The sequence below is a fragment of the Myotis nattereri genome (genome assembly GCF_964212035.1).
Source record: "Myotis nattereri genome assembly, chromosome: 8".
In the NCBI taxonomy this organism is placed as follows: domain Eukaryota; kingdom Metazoa; phylum Chordata; class Mammalia; order Chiroptera; family Vespertilionidae; genus Myotis; species Myotis nattereri.
The window spans coordinates 37274852-37295228 of NC_138083.1; the positions used below are offsets into that span (position 1 = coordinate 37274852).

At 42.1% G+C, this 20377-nt stretch overlaps 1 protein-coding gene across 1 annotated transcript in view; it reads left to right on the forward strand.

The window, feature by feature from the left end:
- Positions 1-20377, forward strand: part of PHF20 (PHD finger protein 20) — a 132549-nt gene that overhangs the window by 100393 nt on the left and 11779 nt on the right. Inside the window, exons 13-16 of the mRNA XM_081097054.1 lie at positions 628-795; positions 1578-1756; positions 15091-15190; positions 18579-18774. Coding sequence (XP_080953180.1) covers positions 628-795; positions 1578-1756; positions 15091-15190; positions 18579-18774 — 643 coding nt within the window. The remainder of the gene's footprint in view (positions 1-627; positions 796-1577; positions 1757-15090; positions 15191-18578; positions 18775-20377) is intronic.

A 20377-nucleotide genomic window follows, 5' to 3' on the forward strand; every position in this document is an offset into this window, starting at 1 on the left:
ACGTTGATATTCAACCACTGAGCCTTACCAGCTGGGCAAGATTCACTTCTTGAAAAGTGTGTATCTAGATCTCACAAAACAAGTTTATTTTCAAAGAAAATCAGTGTTCCAACCTTGGGAGCTAGGCTTAGAAAAATAATCTTCTGGCTTAGAAAAACAGTTTTATCAGAAAAAATCAGGGAAGAAGGGTGATGATGAAGAGGAAGCTTTTGGTTTTGAGGTTCTCAGAAGTAGCCAGAAGAATTAATCCCCAAATCTCTCCTCCATACCACTTTGCTCCTGAGCCTTTTAGCTGTTTAAGCAGCAGAGCTATTGGTTGGATGGGGTTGATTCTAGAACAGCGGTTCTCAACCTGTGGGTCGCGACCCCTTTGGGGGTCGAACGACCCTTTCACAGGGGTCGCCTAAATACATCCTGTATATCAGATATTTGCATTACAATTCATAACAGTAGCAAAATTACAGTTATGAAGTAGCAACGAAAATAATTTTATGGTTGGGGGTCACCACAACATGAGGAACTGTATTAAAGGGTCGCGGCATTAGGAAGGTTGAGAACCACTGTTCTAGAATGTCCTGATGATGTCCGGGGGTGGGTGCTTATTCCTTTCTGATCTTGGTTTTTCAGAATGCCCCTGCAGTGAGGAGATCAGTGACACCTGCCAGGAACCTTCTCCACCCAAGACATTTGCTGTCACCAGGTGTGGGTCCTCTCACAAGCCTGGGGTCCATATGAGCCCACAGCTCCATGGCTCAGAATCTGGAAACAACAAAGGGAAAGTGATGAAAGTACCTGGTAAGGAGGCTCTCTGCTGGCTTGATCATTTGTATAGCTCTGTAGTCTGACAAGACTGGAATTATGTCGATTTTTTAAAATAAGTACATCAAATTAAATAAAGGCCATTAGCTGTGCCTTCCTTAAAGCTCCATTCTTTCCAACTTTGGTCTCTCAAGTACCTCCAGTGTATCTATAACCAAATTCATTATCCCCATCCCCTTGCACACCTTCCCATTCCTTCATTTCTTATTTGATGGCCTCTGCATCCAACCTGGTTGCTCAAGGAAATCTGAGTCAACCCTGAAGGTTCCCCTTCTCCAGCAACTTGTAGAATGATTGTGAGTTTAAAAGGAGTTACTAAGTGTGTGCAAAGTATTTAGAACAGTGTCTACAGAATAAGTGATAGCTAAAGGTTACCTGTAATTATAACTAGTCAGGCCCCAAGACCTAGCGATTTTAGTTCTGATTATAACTGGAACCTGCCCTTTTCACCACCATCCACAGTTTTAAAGGTGGCTCTGGATACAGACTTGACTAAGCCAGGTCCTGGCTGGATGGGGTGAGGTTGAGGAACATGTGTGAGTCCTTAGGGATGATGATCTGTGTGGTTCATGGAGGAGTTGCAGCTTCTCACCAATGGACTCTGTGACCTTGAGTAGCCATTTACCTTGGGCTTCTGTCTCAGCATACATCATTTGGGCTGTTACTAGATGACAAGCTGTTACTCTTGACAATCTAAGATTTAAAAAATTTTATAACGTAATCTAAAATAGTGCCTGTTACTTTCCCTTTCCTCTCAGAGGAGGATAATCTGAGTGAGTCCTCTTCTGAGAGCTTTCTTTGGAGCGATGAGGAGTATGGCCAAGACGTCGATGTGACCACCAACCCAGATGAGGAACTCGATGGGGATGACCGCTATGATTTCGAAGTGGTCCGCTGCATCTGTGAGGTTCAGGAGGAAAATGACTTTATGATTCAGGTAGGTAGAGCTTCCAGGAGACAGGTATAGAGAAGCACAAGCTGGTCCTTGGAGGGAATTTTGAGGGACTACAGTTACAGGCCAGCAAAAGTAGTCACGTCAGAAGCCCCAGATAGGCAGTTTTATCAGCAGCAGATTGAGCTTTGCTTTTTGGTTTAGCTTCCTCTGAATCTTGGGCTGGTGTAAATAGCTTATTAATAGAAGAAGAGAGAACTTGAGGGATTATTGACTCTAAACCTCTCATGCTCTGCCTGGGGCTGCTGGGATCCACAAATAGGGAGGGCCTTGTCTGTGGTCACGCAGGATTTGAACAGCAGGGCCCTCCAAATTTCTGGAATAATCTTCCTGTGGATCCATACTTTCTGTCTGAGGTAAATTTTCTTTATGGCCTAAAGAAATGGACGTCAGTTTTATAACTTGTCTGTTTCTTATTCTTTATTTTCCTGATATTTGTATTTGTCATTTCCATCTCTGGGATGTGCCTGTGGGCCTCCCTGCCTGCTTGGGGAGATCATCACTGGCCTGCATCTGCTTTCCTATGGTTCCTCTCTTGCTCTTAATCACAGTTCTGGTGGAGGTGGTTCCTGTCTAGCTGACTCTAAGAGCCGTCATAAATACCCTATGTGCCTTGGCAGCTGCCTGGCTGTCCAGTGTACCTGAGTTCTTTAAGTAAGTCATGGCTATGTTGGTTAGGATTCTTTGGGAGTTTCTTTCCTTTTGATTAGACTTTATGGTAATCTCTGGGAATTCAGGGTGCATGAATAGTCTCAATTACTGCCTGATATTTATGACCTTAAGTATGCCTTAGGTTTGTGTTTTTCAAACTTTTTAAGTATCAGAACTCCTTTTCCTAATGGACTCTTTCATAGAAAATCAAAATGTTTAAAGGTAAAAGCAGCAGTTTAGGGAAAGTTCTGACTGTATGATCTTCACTTTTAAATTCAGAAATGTGTGCCCTGGCCCATGTGGCTCAATGCTTGGAACCTGGGTCTGTGGATCAAGGGGTCGAGGGTTCAATTCCTGGTCAAGGGCATGTACCTGGATTGCAAGTTCGTTTGATCCCTGGCCCCAGTCCAATTGCTGTGTCTCTTTCACATCAATGTTCCTCCCTCCCTCCATCCCTCCCTCCCAAAAAAATTAAAAAAAAAAAATTTTTTTTTTAAATAAAGAAAAAGAAATGTGAATGGTGGGCCTAGTCCCATGAAGTCTGATATGCAGTCAGGATTGTGACTGACAGTGGCCGACTTGGAGCATTTCAGTGGCTCAGTTATTTTTCTCATTCTGAGAGATAAGCCTAATGCTCATAGCCTTTGTATGAGTGAGTTTTCCTAAAGAACATGTTATGTAGTCAATTTGATTAATCAGAGATGGGAGGAAAAACTTTGTTCCAAGGCAGCATAATGCAAAGCTAGCCGAGCAGCACAGAATTATGTGTACTGGCAGGCTGTGTTTGTCTTAACATTAAGCTTGGAACATGTTTGAGTGCGTGTTTTATTTTTTAAGTGGTTTTTAAAAGGATGTTGGAGATTGTTAGTTTTGGTTTTGTTAAATCCTCACCTGAAGATAAGCTTTTTATTGATTCTAGAGAGAGAGGAAGGTTAGGGAGAAGAGGAGGAAGGGACGGAGGGAAGGTGAGGGAGAGAGAGAGAGACATTGATTGATCGCCTCTGGTACCACAATCCAGGTATGTGCCCTGACCAGGAATTAAACCTTTGCCCCTTTGGTGCACAGGGCCACACTTTATCCAACTAAGCCACACCATCTAGGACAAGATTCTTAGTTTTTATCCTGTCTCTGGATGTATGCTCTGTTCTAGGCCTCAGAAGCCTGATTTGGTTCTCATTTGTCCATAGAAATCTTTAGTGGGTGAATAATGAAGGCCCCTCTGGCAACTTTGTTCTGGCTAATCAGTATGGGAGATAGTGCTGTTCCACTGTGGTCCTTTCTCCATTGATTTTTCTATAAGTAGCAAGGATCACAGGGTGTTTGGGGATAGAGTTTGAAGTGCCATGCTGTGCTTTACGAAGGACCTAAGTTTGGAGCTATTGAGGTATACCAGCTGTTACATGGCAGAGTCCGGAACTGACTTTCATCTCCTGCTTCTCAGGCTCTACATGACCTTTCTCCCAGCTCAGCTTAACACTGTGGCTTCCTATCTGGCATTGTGGTGATGATGAGCTCACTTCAGAACCCCTTGGGCTTTGTTGTAGACTTTTCCTGCTATCCACTTGCTGTCCATCTGGCTTTGTGTTATAGAAGGACAGTTTCTGACTTTCCCTGTCATGAGCAATGTACCTTTTCCACTCAGGAATTGTAGCAGAAGACATACATAAATTTAGAGGGAGCTAAATGGAAAAAAATAGATTTTAAACTGTTAAGATTTATTCATCATTTAGTTTTAAATGTGTTCGTTATCTAGGAAGGTTCAAATAAATTTTTCTTAAAATAAATTTTAACTTACGTTGATAATTTGTACAACCCTAGAATACATTTAGAGTTTGTTTTCTGTAAACTACATACATTACTTTAGAGAAATGACTTTCTTTGACCATTTTCATTATTTGATTGGTAGCAACATTACTTTATTATTTAATTTTATTTACCAGTGCTAATTAAAATCACTAGGTTAAAATCTTAGTAATTATGAATGTTTGAGAAATCTGGGTAACACATTAAATATTAACATCAGGGAACCCATTTGATATTTAAATTACTTTAATTACTCTAGGCCAGGTTTTGGCAAACATTTTCTAGTAGGACCAAATAATAAATATTTTAGGCCTTGAAGACCATATGGTATTTATTGCAACTACTCAACTGTGCCTTAAGCAGCCATAGGCAATATGTAAAATGAATGAGCATGTTCATATGATATTTTATTTATAAAAACAGGACTCTAGCTGGATTTGGCCTGTGGGCTGGAGTTTGCTGACCTTTGCCCTAGAGCAGTGGTTCTCAACCTTTCTAATGCTGTGACCCTTCAATGCAGTTCCTCATGTTGTGGTGAACCCCAACCATAAAATTATTTTCATTGCTACTTCATAACTGTAATTTTGCTACTGTTATGAATCGTAATGTAAATATCTGATATGCAGGATGTATTTTCATTGTTCGCGACCCACAGGTTGAGAACTGCTGTCCTAGACCAACAAATATATATTAGATGCCAAACCCCAGTAAAAATTGTGTAGCAGTTTTAATAAGAAGCCCATTTTAAAACTTTGGTTTGTTTTAAAATTTAAATTATTTATTTGTTGCTAGCTAATGCATTCACATAGTTCAAAGGCTAAAAGGTATAATATACATAGGTATACAGAGAAAAATCTTACCTCCATTTCTGTCAACAACCCTTCCCTAGAGGCAGCCCTTATTATCCTTTATAATAATCCTATATAATAAAGAGGTAATATGCAAATTGACTCTCACTCTGTCACACTGTCACAAGATGGCTGCGCCCACAGTGGAGGCAGGGTTCCCATAATGGGCCGTAACGAGCTATCAGCAGGGACCGGAGGCTGCGTGGCACCGGGCTGGGGGACCTGAGGCTGTGCCCCCCGCCCAGTAGGGCTTGACGGGGGACCTCAGGCTGCATCCCCTACCCTGGCACTGGGCCAGGGGACCTGAGGCCATGACCCCTGCCCGGCACTGGGCTGGGAGACCTGAGCCTGCGTCCCCCACCAGGCAGGGCTTGGTGGGGGCCCTGAGGCTGCGCCCCCCATCCAGTGAGGCTTGATGGGGGACCTGAGGCTGTGCCCCCCACCCAGTGAGGCTTGATGGGGGACCTGAGGCTGCGCCCCCTGCCAGGCTGGGCTTGACGGGGGTGGGGCCGGCCGGGTCTGGGTCTTGCGAGATTTCGAGGTGCATGGGGCTGGGCGGGGACTTGACTCTGGGTCCTGCAGTGTGCCCCAGGCTCTGACAGGAGGAAGATTTTCATATACATTTTACTAATTTTCTTTCATCTCTCACACTTCTATTATAGAGAAAGGGCAAATAGCAATATTAAAATATTTCCTCTTATTAATTCCCTTTTAATTAAAAGTGTACGAATTTCGTGCACTGGGCCATTAGTTTTCATTTTGTATACCATTCCACAAACATTCTGTGGCCAAACATGTAATAACAAATATGTTCTCTCCATTCTTTTATTTGTGTGGTGAAATACACATAACATAAAATTTACGATTTTAACCATTTTTAAGTACATTGGCATTGAATGCATTCACATTGATGTGCAACTGCCTTTTTTAAAATACAAATATTATTTTATATGTAGTATTTTCAAGATTTTTTTTTTTCATATAACAATGTATAAGTTGAAGTCCACTTCATTTTCAAATATGAAAAGCTTCCACATTCTTTTTTATAGCTGCATAATGGGTGGATGATAATTTATTTAACCCTTCTCCTATTGATGATGGACATTTAGATTGTTTCTAATCATAACAGTAGTGGGGAAAAAGAACGACAAAAAAACAAAAAATAAGTAAATAAAAATAATTATATCAGTGAACTAATGAATAATTTTCTGTAAGTATATCTGTGGGCCGAGTTTTGAAGTGGAATTCCTGGGCTAAAGGGTATGTGCATTTGTAAGTTTGGCAAATATTGCTATTTGTCATAGCAATATTACATAAACCCTCTCTGGAGGCAGTACCAAAGAAGTCTCACCAGCACCCTTGTTTGTATACAAGGTACTATCAGACTTTAATGAGAATTAGCCAGACTATTTTTACCCACTGTTAATATTTTGGAATACACATATACACAAGCATATATAAATGAAAAGTATGTTCTTTAAAAACAGTTTTTCACAAGAATAAAATTTTTATGATGATGGTAATAAATGTATCCAAAAAAACTTCAGGCAGTATATAAAGTTATAAAAAACTAGAGGCCCAATGCACGAAATTCATGCAAGAGTAGGCCTTCCCTCACAGACCCGGCTTTGTCCGGAAGGAGGTGTGGTCTAATAAGCATATTATGCTTTTATTTTTATTTTTTTAAATTAAATCTTTATTGTTCAGATTATTACAGTTGTTCCCCCCCCCCCCCCATAGCTCCCCTCCACTTGGTTCCCACCCCACCCTCAGCCCTTACCCCCACCCCACCCCCCACTGTCCTCATCCATAGGTGTATGATTTTTGTCCAGTCTCTTCCCGCACCCCCACACCTCTTTCCCCTGAGAATAACCAGTCCACTCCCTTTCTATGCCCCTGATTCTATTATATTCACCAGTTTATTCTGTTCATCAGATTATTAATTCACTTGATTTTTAGATTCACTTGTTGATAGATGTGTATTTGTTGTTCATAATTTGTATCTTTACCTTTTTCTTCTTCTTCCTCTTCTTAAAGGATACCTTTCAGCATTTCATATAATACTGGTTTTGCAGTGATAAACTCCTTTAGCTTTTCCTTATCTGTGAAGCTCTTTATCTGACCTTCAATTCTGAATGATAGCTTTTCTGGGTAAGGTAATCTTGGTTGTAGGTTCTTGGTATTCATCACTTTGAATATTTCTTGCCACTCCCTTCTGGCCTGCATAGTTTCTGTTGAGAAATCAGCTGACAGTCGTATGGGTACTCCCTTGTAGATAACTGACTGTCTTTCTCTTGCTGCTTTTAAGATTCTCTCTTTGTCTTTTGCTCTTGGCATTTTATTTTATTATTTTTTTAAACCTTTGCACTGATCTTTTATTTTCAATATTTATCAATAACACATTTCAAACATAACTGACATTACATATTTTGATTCGAGGTTCATATTTAAAATCATTGTTTGTTTTCTCTGTCCATGAGATCTTAATATGCACAGCATGTCTCTCCTGAGTAGCGGCCAAATTTCCCTCAGGCTGGACTTTTAACTACCGGTGGCAGCCCGTCTGGACCTGCAGACACATGGGCATTTGGGCATGCTTCAGTTTCAGCTGCTCTAGAAGACGCCTGTCCTTGGTGGTCAGCTGTCCATCACATTGTGCATCAGTCTCAGGTCTCCTTGACAGAACATGCCTCTCCTGAGTGTCCACAACTAGCCATCCTTTCCACATGGCCTTTGAGCTCACTTTGAATTCTCATTTTTGTTTTCAGGCTTTTGATGATGTGGAACTAAGATTTGCTAATTTTTGAGCTTGCCTTTTATCTGATATAATTTCTCATGCCCGTGGCCAAAAGAATATTTAAATTAACCATGTTAGAAAATTCATGAACATTTAGAGTCCTCTTCATTTAAAACAAATCTCTTTTTTTTTTCAAAATACAAACAATATAACTAATTAAAATGTTTAAAATTATGCTCCCTCAGACCCTTCATGTAATTTGTGTAATCATATATAGTATATAATTTATATTTTAAATCAGACCACTCCAAATATACTCTCAAAATTTCATGAAAAATCTATCTTCTTTTTTATAGGATATGGTTTAAAGAGTTAAAAAGACAAAACCTTATAGAAATGAACATCTTACTGATGACACACAAGTTTCCCAGTTCTTGCTGAACCCCCTGAGTTCTATATGCCCTGAAACTGATAGGCTATTGCTGGGTATTTCTTTGGTAAAGCCAACCTCTCTCCCCAACTTTCTTTTTTTTTTTTAAATTAAATCTTTATTGTTCAGATTATTACATTTGTTCTTCTTTTTTCCCCCCATAACTCCCCTCCTCCCAGTTCCCGCCCCACCCTCTGCCCTCATTCCCCACCCACTGTCCTCATCCATAGGTGCACGATATTTGTCCAGTCTCTTCCCGAATCTCCCACACCCCATTCCCCCCCAAGAATAGTCAGTCCATTCCCTTTCTATGTCCCTGATTCTATTATGATCACCAGATTATTTATTCACTTGATTCTTAGATTCACTTGTTGATAGATGCATGTTTGTTGTTCATAATTTGTATCTTTACCTTTTTCTTCTTCTTCCTCTTCTTAAAGGATACCTTTCAGCATTTCATATAATCCTGGTTTGGTGGTGGTGAACTCCTTTAGCTTTTCCTTATCTGTGAAGCTCTTTATCTGACCTTCAGTTCTGAATGATAGCTTTGCTGGATAAAGTAATCTTGGTTGTAGGTTCTTGGTATTCATCACTTTGAATATTTCTTGCCACTCCCTTCTGGCCTGCAAAGTTTCTGTTGAGAAATCAGCTGACAGTCGTATGGGTATTCCCTTGTAGGTAACTGAGTTTCTTTCTCTTGCTGCTTTTAAGATTCTCTCTTTGTCTTTTGCTCTTGGCATTTTAATGATGATGTGTCTTGGTGTGGTCCTCTTTGGATTCCTTTTGTTTGGGGTTCTCTGTGCTTCCTGGACCTGTAAGTCTATTTCTTTCACCAGGTAGGGGAAGTTTTCTGTCATTATTTCTTCAAATAGGTTTTCAATATCTTGCTCTCTCTCATCTTCTGGCACCCCTATAATTCTGATGTTGGTACGCTAAAAGCTGTCCCAGAGGCTCCTTACACTATCCTCGCATTTTTGGATTCTTTTTTCATTTTGCTTTTCTGGTTGGGTGTTTTTTGTTTCTTCGCATTTCAAATCTTTGCCTTGATTCTTGCGCTCCTCTGGTCTGCTGTTGGGAGTCTGTATAGTATTCGTTATTTCAGTCCGTGTATGCTTAATTTCTAGTTGGTTCTTTATCATAACATCAAGGGTCTCATTAGATTTCTTGAGGATCTCACTACATTTATCGACGGCTTCTAGATAGTTCTTAAGAGACCTTAAAAGTGTGGTTCTGAACTGAATATCCTCCATTGACAGTTTTGTCCTGTTTCTTTGTCTCCGCATTTTTTATGCTTTCTTGGTGCACCCCCTAGTGGTCTTTGTGCGCAGTCTTGTTGTAGTTAAGCCTTGATTGTTGTTGGCAATAGTGGGGGTGATTTGACCTCCAGGCTAACTGGCTATGAGAGTCCGCTGTGTCTGCAGTGGGAGAGCTTCTGTGCTGGATCTCTAGGGGGGTGCTAATCTAACCTTTGCCTGAGGCTATCTGGCAAATGGCTCTGCGCAGGGCTTGGGCGGGGCGGGTCCCCTTGGATCTACAGGGTGGGCCGGAGCGAGCAGTTATGGCTGCTCTCAATTCCGTCCCTAGGGGCTCTGCCTCACTGAGTCCCAGCAACTGCTGCAAACCTCGGAGGGAAAGCTGCCTTCGAGTTCCGACCGAAGCCAGACAGTCCCGCTTCTCCCGTTTGAGTCTGGGTCCCGGATCTGGAGCTCAGAGTCTGAAACTCCCTCCCGATTGAAAACAACAACCGCGCCCTCCGCCTCCAGCCCGCTCCGCGTGCACTCCGCACCTTAGTATTTCACTTCAGCACTGTGCCTCCGCTGAGTCTAGGTATGATATTCTCTTTCCTCCTAGTTGTAGAATTTCCACTCAGCCAGCCTTCCTGTGGTTCTGGATGATGTCCGTTCCGCCTTTTAGTTGTTTTTTGAAGTGGTTGTTTGAGGCAGCAATCTCTGGCGTTAACCTATGCCGCCATCTTGGTTTCTCGCTCTTGGCATTTTAATGGTGATATGTCTTGGTGTGGTCCTCTTTGGATTCCTTTTGTTTGGGGTTCTCTGCACTTCCTGGACTTGTAAGTCTATTTCTTTCACCAGGTAGGGGAAGTTTTCTGTCATTATTTCTTCAAATAGGTTTTCAATATCTTGCTCTCTCTCTTCTTCTGGCACCCCCATAATTCCGATGTTGTTATGCTTGAAGTTGGCCCAGAGGCTCCTTACACTATCTTCATATTTTTGGATTCTTTTTTCTTTTTGTTTTTCTGGTTGGGTGTTTTTGCTTCTTTGTATTTCAAATCTTTGACTTGATTCTTGTGATCCTCTAGTCTGCTGTTGGGAGTCTGTATAATATTCTTTATTTCAGTCAGTGTATGCTTAATTTCTAGTTGGTCCTTTTTCATAACCTCGAGGGTCTCACTAGATTTCTTGAGGGTCTCACTACATTTATCAGCGGTTTCTAGAAAATTCTTGAAAAACCTTATAAGTGTGGTTTTGAACTCTATATCCAGTAGTTTTGCTTTCCTCCATTTCTGTCATTTGTGACCTGTTTCTTTGTCTCCGCATTTTTTATGCTTCTCTGTGATGGTAGAGTGGCTTTGTGTGCTAGGTGTTCTATAGGGCCCAGTGGCTCAGCCTCCCCAATTACCTGAGGTGGACACTCTTGATGCACCCCCTTGTGGGCTTTGTGCACAGTCTTGTTGTAGTTAGCCTTGATTGTTGTAGGTATCACTGGGAGGAATTGACCTCCAGGCCAATTGGCTGTGAGAATCAACTGTGAGAATCAGTGGGAGAACTTCTGTGCTGGAGACACCCTTCTGGGGCAAGACTTGCTTCAGGGGGGCTTTGGTGCTCACTGAGTCTGCCCCCTGAGTGTGTCCCTTATGGATCTGAGGAGTTGTAATCTGGGTGGTCCCACTCTGACCACTGGGTACACTAGCTCTTGGATCTCTAAGGAGGTGCTAATTTAGCCTCTGCCTGAGGCTACCCAGCAGAAGCTATGGAGAGATCTGCAGATTCCTCTTCTTTGTTTGGGGTTTGGAGGTGCCCAGATGAGGCCCAGCTGTGAAGCAATGCAAGCTGCTGTGGGGCCTTGGGCCTTTTTTTGGAAGTTCTGGACCTCTCTGACTCAGCTGCAGTTTGTTAGGTAATTTTCAGATTGCAAAGGGCCAGGCCTTTCATATGCAAAAGTCTCTGCACACAGCTTGGGGGGGGTAGGGTCTCAGGGGATCAACAGGGCAGAGCAAACAGCTATGGCTGATCCTCAGTCCTGCCCTAAGAAGCCCCGGCATCTCAGTGTCCCACAGTAATCGCTTCAAGCACCTCTGAGAGAAAGCCACCCTCGAGTTCTGACCGATGCCAGACAGTCCAGTTTCTCCCCATATGAGTCTGGGTCCCCAGAGACTCGCCCAGAATTGGAGTTCAGAGCAGCTGGGAGCTTGAGACTCCTTCCAGACTGAAAAAGACAGCCTCGTCCTCAGTTGCCAGCCCTTTCCACGTGTGCCTCCGTACCTCTGCACTTTACTTCCGCACCTCCTCTGAGTCTCACTGTGCTTTTCTCTTTGCTTCTATTTGTAGAATTTCCACTCAGCCAGCTGTCCTGTGGTTCTGGATGATTTCCGTTTTGTCTTTTAGTTGTATTTTTGAAGTGGTTGTGCAAGGCAGCAATTTCTGGTGTTTACCTATGCTGCCATCTTTGTTTTCCCTCTATTATTATAGATTGATTGATATTTACATGTAACCCCCATACCTAGAAATACTGTGTATGCGTATTATTAGTCTGATTTTATTTTACATTAATTTATATTAATTCAAGTTACTTTACATTAATTTATTCTTTTAATGGTTTCTTTGAACATCTTTTTTTTAAGAATCAGTTTTTTTCTCTTTGACTGTTCATGTTATTTATCAATTTTTCTGTTGAATAGTGGATCATTTTACTACTCATTTGTATAGGCTTTTTGTAGATGTATTTTTGTATTGGCTGTTACAAAAAAACAGTTACAAATGTTTGTTATCTGTTTTTTGACTTATCTTACAGATTTTATGTTTTTATGCGGTCAGGTATATTAAACTTTCCTTTAATAATTTCTGGGGTTTGAATAACAGTTGCTTTCTCATTGGAAGTTCATAAAAACTTATAGAAATGTTAATAAAAGAATTCTCATGGTTTCTTCTGGTATTTTTGAGGTTTCATTTATTTTTTAAAAACCATTTAAATATTTGATCTGCCTGGAATTTACCTTGGTGTAAGGTTGTCCCAACACTATACCCCACTCTTGCTATCCAGGAATAAGGTGCACCTTACCCTTGACTTAGTTTCTGTGTCCCTCAAGTAGTATTTAAAAATCTTTCTTCAGCCCTGGCTGGTTTCGCTCAGTGGATATAGCATTGGCCTGCGACTGAAGGGTCCCACGTTCGATTCCCGTCAAGGTCACATGCCTGGGTTGCGGGCTCAATCTCCAGTAGGGGGCCTGCAGGCGGCAGCTGATCAGTGATTCTCTCTCATCATTGATGTTTCTATCTCTCCCCTCTCCCTTCCTCTCTGAAATCAATAAAAGTATATTAAAAAAAATCTTTCTTGATAGAGATCTTGCATGTTTTATTTTTAGATAGTCTTAGGTATTTTTATTCTTAAATAGTCTTAGATTTATTCTTATATATTTTATCTTTTCTGTTGTTCTTGTTCATTTCTAAATTTAAACTTCTAAAAAATGAATAATGTATTAGGCAGACTCACATGAACAAGTTATTTTGAAATTTTCAACTTGGCTGTATTTGATTCAATTGTGGTGAATCCTAGTACTCAAGAGTCATTGAGAGACTTTTATTCTTATAACTAGTCTCTTTTCTGCTACTACCTACCTTTGCTGTTATTTAGCCTTTATTTCTCTCTGATCTTTAGTTTTCTCATTGGAAATGGAAAAATTTGGATCATATCTTATCTGAAGTCTCTTCCAGCTCTGCCTCTGTTGATTCTGAAATGATCAGCTTCCTAGAGGGTTTATATATGCCCATGAAAATCCTCTTCATGCCGAGGACTATCTGACTCCAAGTGGCTGAAGATTATCTGAACTTTATTTATTTCATATTTTTTATTGATTTCAGATGGGAAGGGAGAGGGGGAGAGAGAAACATCAATGATGAAAGAGAATCATTGATCGGCTGCTTCCTGCACACCCCGTACTGGGGATCGAGCCCACAACCTAGGCATGTACCCTTGACAGGAATTGAACCTGGGACCCTTCAGTCCACAGGCTGACGCTCTATCCACTGAGCCAAACCGGCTAGGGCTGTCTGAACTTTAGACTTTTAGTCCCTGTGGCCAGCTAGGCTGGTGGCTCAGCCTCAAGGCCATGTCAGGAAACTCACTGTCCACCTTCCAGAACTATTCATTTAATTGGGTACTTAAAGGTTTTGGGCTCTGCTTTGGAATTGCTTGAGGTATCTTAGTATCTTTTTGACATCTGCTTTTCCTATCTATTTCCTCTGGGCCCTTAGTCCTTAGGCTTACTATCCTCAGATAATGCTGCCCTCATTGTCTGTACTTTTTCCCCTCTGTACCTCCTGCCCCTCCTTCACCTTCTTTTCCCCACCTCCCCCCTTAATCCAGGGAAGGCAGTGGGGTTAAAAGAACTAGCTTTGCAATTTGCCTGGCTTGTATTCTGACCCACCTTTGGCTCTCTTCAGCTGTGTGACCTTTGGTAAGGCTTAGAGAAAATAAATGCAAAATGCTAGCACATGGTTACTCCAGGAGGTATCAGAGTGACTTAGATTGCCCCTTAGTAATAGTAATAGGCTCTCAATACATTAAAGTTGTGAGGTAGGATCTTTTACACATGACCCACTGATTCCTCCTAACAGCCCCACATGGTTGGTAGGAAGAGTATCCCATTTTGCAGATGGGGAAACTGAAGCTTAGGGTGGAGAAGTGACCTTTGCAAGGCCACACAGCTAATAAATGTCTGAGCCTGAATCAAACTCAGGTTTTTTCATTACAAGTTAACCTTCCTCTGTGTATGTGAACAACTTTTCCTGTGTCAAAAAGATCAGAAGAGTTCAATCCTCTAGAAATGAGAGTGAAAGCCATTTTTTTGAGACCAGCACTGTTTAATAGATCTAAATGTTCTTCATATGCGCTGTCCAGCATAGTAGCCACTAGTCCAGTGATGGTGAACCTATGACACGTGTGTCAGAGGTGACACGCGAACTCAATTTTTTGGTTGATTTTTCTTTGTTAAATGGCATTTAAATATATAAAATAAATATCAAAAATATAAGTCTTTGTTTTACTATGGTTGCAAATATAAAAAAATTTCTATATGTGACACGGCACCAGAGTTAAGTTAGGGTTTTTCAAAATGCTGACACGCCGAGCTCAAAAGGTTCGCCATCACTGCACTAGCCTCATATGACTATTAAGCACTTAAGATGTGGGTAGTGGGACTAGGGAACTGAATTTTTAACTTAATTTGTTAATGTAAATGTAAAGAGCCATAGGTGGCTAGTGGCTGCTGTATTGCCTAGCACAGTTCTAGATGAATGGTTGCAGCCCAGCACCTGTGTAAGTTAGTTGTGGCGTTCTCTCCTTCTACTTCTCTCTCTCCCCCTCCCCCCACAGGTGGGTCTTATTTTTGGATGAGAGGCCCGGTGCATGAGTTTGTGCATGGATGGGGGGCCAATTGGGGTAATCCCGCCCGGGTGGGGGCGGGGCTGTGGGTGGTTGAGGGGGGAGGGGGGGCTATTGGGCTGGTTGGTCGTCTCAGTGTATGTCATAGCGACCTGTCATTCTGGTTACTTGGCATATATATGGGGAGGATACCTTCTGAGTTTAATTTTTATTGCTTCTTTAATTCTGACAGTGTGAAGAGTGCCAGTGCTGGCAGCATGGGGTCTGCATGGGATTACTGGAAGAAAATGTGCCTGAGAAATACACCTGTTATGTTTGCCAAGACCCTCCAGGTAGAGATTTTTGGAGTCAGGGATATTAACAGTATGTAGCCTTTTCCTTGGCATAGCTGGTTGTGAAGCAGCATAAGTGTCTGTGGTCTTGAGACTCATTTCTTCAGCATCGGCTAGACTCTATGACTTCTTCACCTTTGTTGCTCACTCACCTGGTGGTCAGTTTTCCTGAGCTTAGCAGTAAGAGACCATATGTGAAGAGCTTCATCAAATAGAAGAGCTGGCCTTGAGCTAGAATTTACTTTTTGTTTGTTTATCCTCACCTGAGGCTATCTTTCCATTGATTTTCAGAGAGAGAGAGAGAGAGAGTGGAAGGGACAGGGAGAGACACACAGAGAGAAACATCTATTGAGAAAGATACATCGATTGGTTGCCTCCCACACATGCCCTGACCAGGGCTGGGGATTGAGCCTGCAACTGAGGTACATGCTTTTGACTGGAATCGAACCCAAGACCCTTCAGTCCTCAGGCCGATGCTCTATCCACTGAGCCAAAATGGCTAGGGCCTTATTTTTTTATTGTAAAAATAATGTAACATGAGATCTACCCTCATAACATTTTAAGGGTATAGTACTGTATTATTTATAATGGAAGCACAGTGGTACAGCAGATCTCTAGAACTTACTCATCTTGCATGACTGAAACTATAAAAACTATGGAATGCTCTACAGATTTGCGTGTCATCCTTGCATAAATAGCCATGCTATTCTGCTCTGTGTCGTTTCAGTTTTAGAATTCTCCTCTTGAGAATTCATGAGGATGTAGGCTGTCATTGACTTTTAAGGGCTGTTGATGAGTTAGAAACCTGCCTCTGCTCCCTCTAGTGGTATCTGGCCTCCATTGCTTCATTGCCACCAAGAAGGGAAATGTGCCCTTAAGGGGAAGGGAAAAGGTCTGGTTTCAAAGAGCCTATCTGCCACCCAAAAGAATAAATTAATTTCTTTTTTTTTAAATTTTTTTTTCTTTTTTAATGTATTTTATTGATTATTTTACAGAAAGGAAGGGCGAGAGATAGAGAGTTAGAAACATCGATCAGCTGCCTCCTGCACACCCCCCACTGGGGATGCGCCTACAACCCAGGTACATGCCCCTGATCGGAATCGAACCTGGGACCCTTCAGTCCGCAGGCCGACGCTCTATCCACTGAGCCAAACCGGTTTCGGCTAAATTAATTTCTTAACAGGATCTGTTAGTTTCATTGTTCCATGGTCACAGGGATTGCCTGTGGGTCTTGGGTGCCCCTTTCCAGAAGTTTCAGGGGTGGATTATAAATCTGTTGCTCTTGTCTTGCTGTCAATAGAATGTTGACATCTTCTCCCTGTTCTGTACTTGTAAGTTCTCCCCTCAGCTCCAGTCCTATGATCCCCTTACAATTAGACAATATATGAGAACCTCTGCTTCTGTTACTCCTTTTAGTCCTGTGAAGGGCCTAAGGAACTCCTACTCCCATTTTTGCTTATGAGAAAGAAATTGATGTAAGAATATGAATGACTTTTCTGATCTCATAAAGCAAGTGAAATTTAGAACTGGCTTGTAATGCCAAATGTCTTGATTTTGCTAGTTGTGTAGTACGGGGCTGGCCATCATAGTTCATTTTCCAGCAAGTAGGTCCCCTCAGGGCCTGATAACCTCTGTTGTGACGCTGTGTCTCCTTGTGCTAGATAGACAGAAAGGAATCTGCCTCTATTTCTTCCTTTATCTCAAAGGAGAAATTGGTCAGAAGATTAGTCTATGAGTCATAGAATATTATTGATAGGCAGGATCTCAGCGAACACCTGTCAACTCCCAGCATTTGACAGATGAGCAAATACAGACCTAGAGAGGAAATGACAGAAGATAAGAACCAGTGGCTCTGACCTTTGTCTTGTATAACAGGTTATGTTGCTCTGAATCCTGTTCAGGCAGCTCCTGCAACAGCTGCCTCTGAGATTCTACATATAATCCCGAGGGCTCCTGAAGGAAAAATCTCTTTTGTCTCCTTCATTGTCTATCTTTCTCTCCCTCCACTTTTCTGTTGAAAAGTCTCTCTTGTCTACTTTATTGTTTCTCATTCTTTCCCTCCATTTTTCTCTTTTTAGAAATCATACACACCATCTTTCTCAATTCGTACACACTTTCTGAACTTCAATAACTCTAATTGCCAAGACTGTGAATAGATGTCTCATTGAATTGAGCACTCAATGTCTGTCACATTTATAGACTTGGTTGAAATTTGCAGTGTTTTAGGCCAGAAGTTTAACTTAACAGATTTAAAGGTTTCTTAAAATGTTTTTTAACAGAATCAAGGTGTATACCTACCATGTGTCTTGATAAAGCCAGAAAGAGCCCAGAGACCTTGATAGGATTACCCAGGTTATTTCATGGTTTTTTTATATTGGGAGGTGAACAGCCGTCTGACTGAAAGTTGTTCCCTGGGCTTTTGGAGCAGGAAACACTGTCAAGTCACATGGGGTCGTGTTTTCAGTCCTTCCTAGGGGTCCCTGTAATGAATAAGAATACTGAAGCCATTCAGTTCATCTATTGTTGTAACAGATGGGAAATGGAGGCCCAGAGAAGGGAGGTGGCCTGACCAGTATTTAATTATGTGGTAGTTGATGTTGGAGAGTCACTTGGGGCTTCTTTCCATTGATAAATCTATTCAAGATGCTTTTTTCCAGGCACTGAGTTTACAACAATGAACAATATGGTTCCTATTTTTTTGCTTTTAGTGGAGTTGGGGCCAAAAACAGATTTCAAAATAAGATATACTAGAACTTGTTAGATAGGGATGAATGCTTTGAGGGAGCAAAAGTGATCAGATAGGGAATGGCTAGGAGACATTTAAGAGTCTGTCTTACTTTGGGAGGTGACAAAAGGCCTCTCTGAGGAGAGGTGGTAAGGAGCTAGTCCTGCAACAGGGAATAGTGCTCTAGACAGAGTGGATACTAGAGCAGAGACCCTAAGATCAGAAAGAATTTGATGAGTTCCATAAACAAAACTGTAAACATGGGGCCAGGAGGGCAGAAAGGAGCCTGTCCTGCAAGTCTCAGTAGGCCAGAGTTAGGGCTTTGGGTTTCTACTGTGTGCAGTAGGAAGTCTTTGCAGGTTTAAGTAGGAGAGGGGATGTGATTTAAATTTAAAGAGATATCCATGTTCTCGCTGTACCTCTGGCCACTTCCAGGAGATCAGGAAACTTACTTTTCTTACTACCTTATTCCCAACACCTAATAGGGAGCCTAGCATTTAGTAGGTGCCATGTAAATGTATATTGGGTTGAACAAAATAACACACCAATGAACAAAATAAACACACCAATCCATCCTTTCAAAAGTTTGTGTAATGTACAATGATGAAATAATCTGGATTTCCTTCAGGCCAAGTATTAACTCTCTTATTGTCACTATTTTAGGTCAGAGGCCTGGCTTAAAGTACTGGTATGACAAGGAGTGGTTGACTAGGGGACATATGCATGGCCTGGCATTTTTAGAAGATAACTATTCCCATCAGAATGCCAAGAAGATTGTGGCCACCCACCAGCTTCTTGGGGATGTGCAGAGAGTGATCGAGGTTCTGCATGGCCTGCAGCTCAAGATGAGCATCTTGCAGTAAGTGTGGCACCTGCAACTTTGGGGACATTTCTTATTTGGCATGTCTGGGAGAAGGATAAATTTGAGAATCTGGAAAGCTACAAAATCAAAGATAGATGACCTTGCTAAAAATTCTCAGTTTTTAAAACATTTTTTAAAAAAACGAATTTTATTGAGGTATATTTATATATTTTAAGCGTTCATTGAGTCTTGACAAATGTATGCACTCTTGCAACCACCAACATAATCATGATACAGTGTATGTATTAATAGTTGAGATTGTTTTTGTGTACAGTCTGAGTTTTTTGTTTTTGTTTTTTAAATTGTGGTAACATACACATCTAGCATGGGTTGCATGTGGCCCACAAGGAATATTTTTGTGGCCCAGTCAATATAACAGTATGTAAAAAACGTTTTAAAAAAACTCTGTAACTTAATTTTTACAATATCCTGTTATACATAATTATTAATAGTGAACTACAATGTTGGCTAATGACCGATCACTATCATCGTGTTGCATTCATTTCCCTTACGCGCCTTACGCACAGGCGCACCATTTCTCTCCACTAACACTAGCAGTGAATATTTTAGCAGCCCATTGCCACGTCATTAGTCTTGTACTGACTTGTTTGGTGTGCACAACAGGAAATGTTTCGCTTTTGGAGAACAAGAAAAATAGGTTTATTTGCGTTACACTTATTGATTGTGCAGTTATTCAGTGTCTGGTAAGTTAATGTTCAAGAAAAAATACTAATTTTTTATTAAAATGTTCTATTATTTAATGTTAATGACTAGAGGCCCAGTGCATGAAATTCATGCACGGGGCGGGGGGTCCCCTCAGACCAGTCTGCACCCTCTCCAATCCAGGACTCCTCAGGGGATGTCCAACTGCTGGGTTAGGCCCGATCCTGGGAATTGGGCCTAAACCAGCAGTCGGTCATCCTTCTCACAATCCAGGACCGCTGGCTCGTAACTGCTCACCTGCCTGCCTGATCGCCCCTAACTGGCCAGCCTGATCACCCCTAACTGCCTCTGCCTGCCGACCTGATCGCCCCCAATTGCCTCCCCCTGACAACCTGGTCGCCCCCCCACAGCCCTCCCACTACCAGCCTAGTCACCCCTAACTGCCCCCCATGCCAGCCTGGTCACCCCTCACTGCCCCCTCCCCCTGCCGGCCAGGTTGCCACCAACTGTGCCCCCCTGCTGGCCTGGTTGCCCCTCACTGCCCCCCCACCCCCTCTGCTGGTCTGGTCGCCCTTCACTGCCCTCCCTGCTGGCTTGGTCGCCCAACACAGCCTGCTGTTCGGTCATTTGGTCTTCCTTCACCAACACCCCTGCCGGCCTGGTCGCCCCACGCAGCCTGCTGCTCAGTCGTTTGGTCGTCCCTCACTAACCCCCCTGCCAGCCTGGTCGCCCCACTCAGCCTGTTCGGTCGTCCGTTCGGTTGTTTCGGATGTGATGGCCCCTGGCTCTTTATATATATAGATTACTCATTTATTTCAGCCCTTGTATTCAGCATGTCTCTATCAAAATAAACCTACATTTCTATGAAAATTGAAGCTTTTGTTTTTTTGTGGCCCACATAACTTAAGTCTTGTTTATTAGGCCCGCGTTAGCCTTT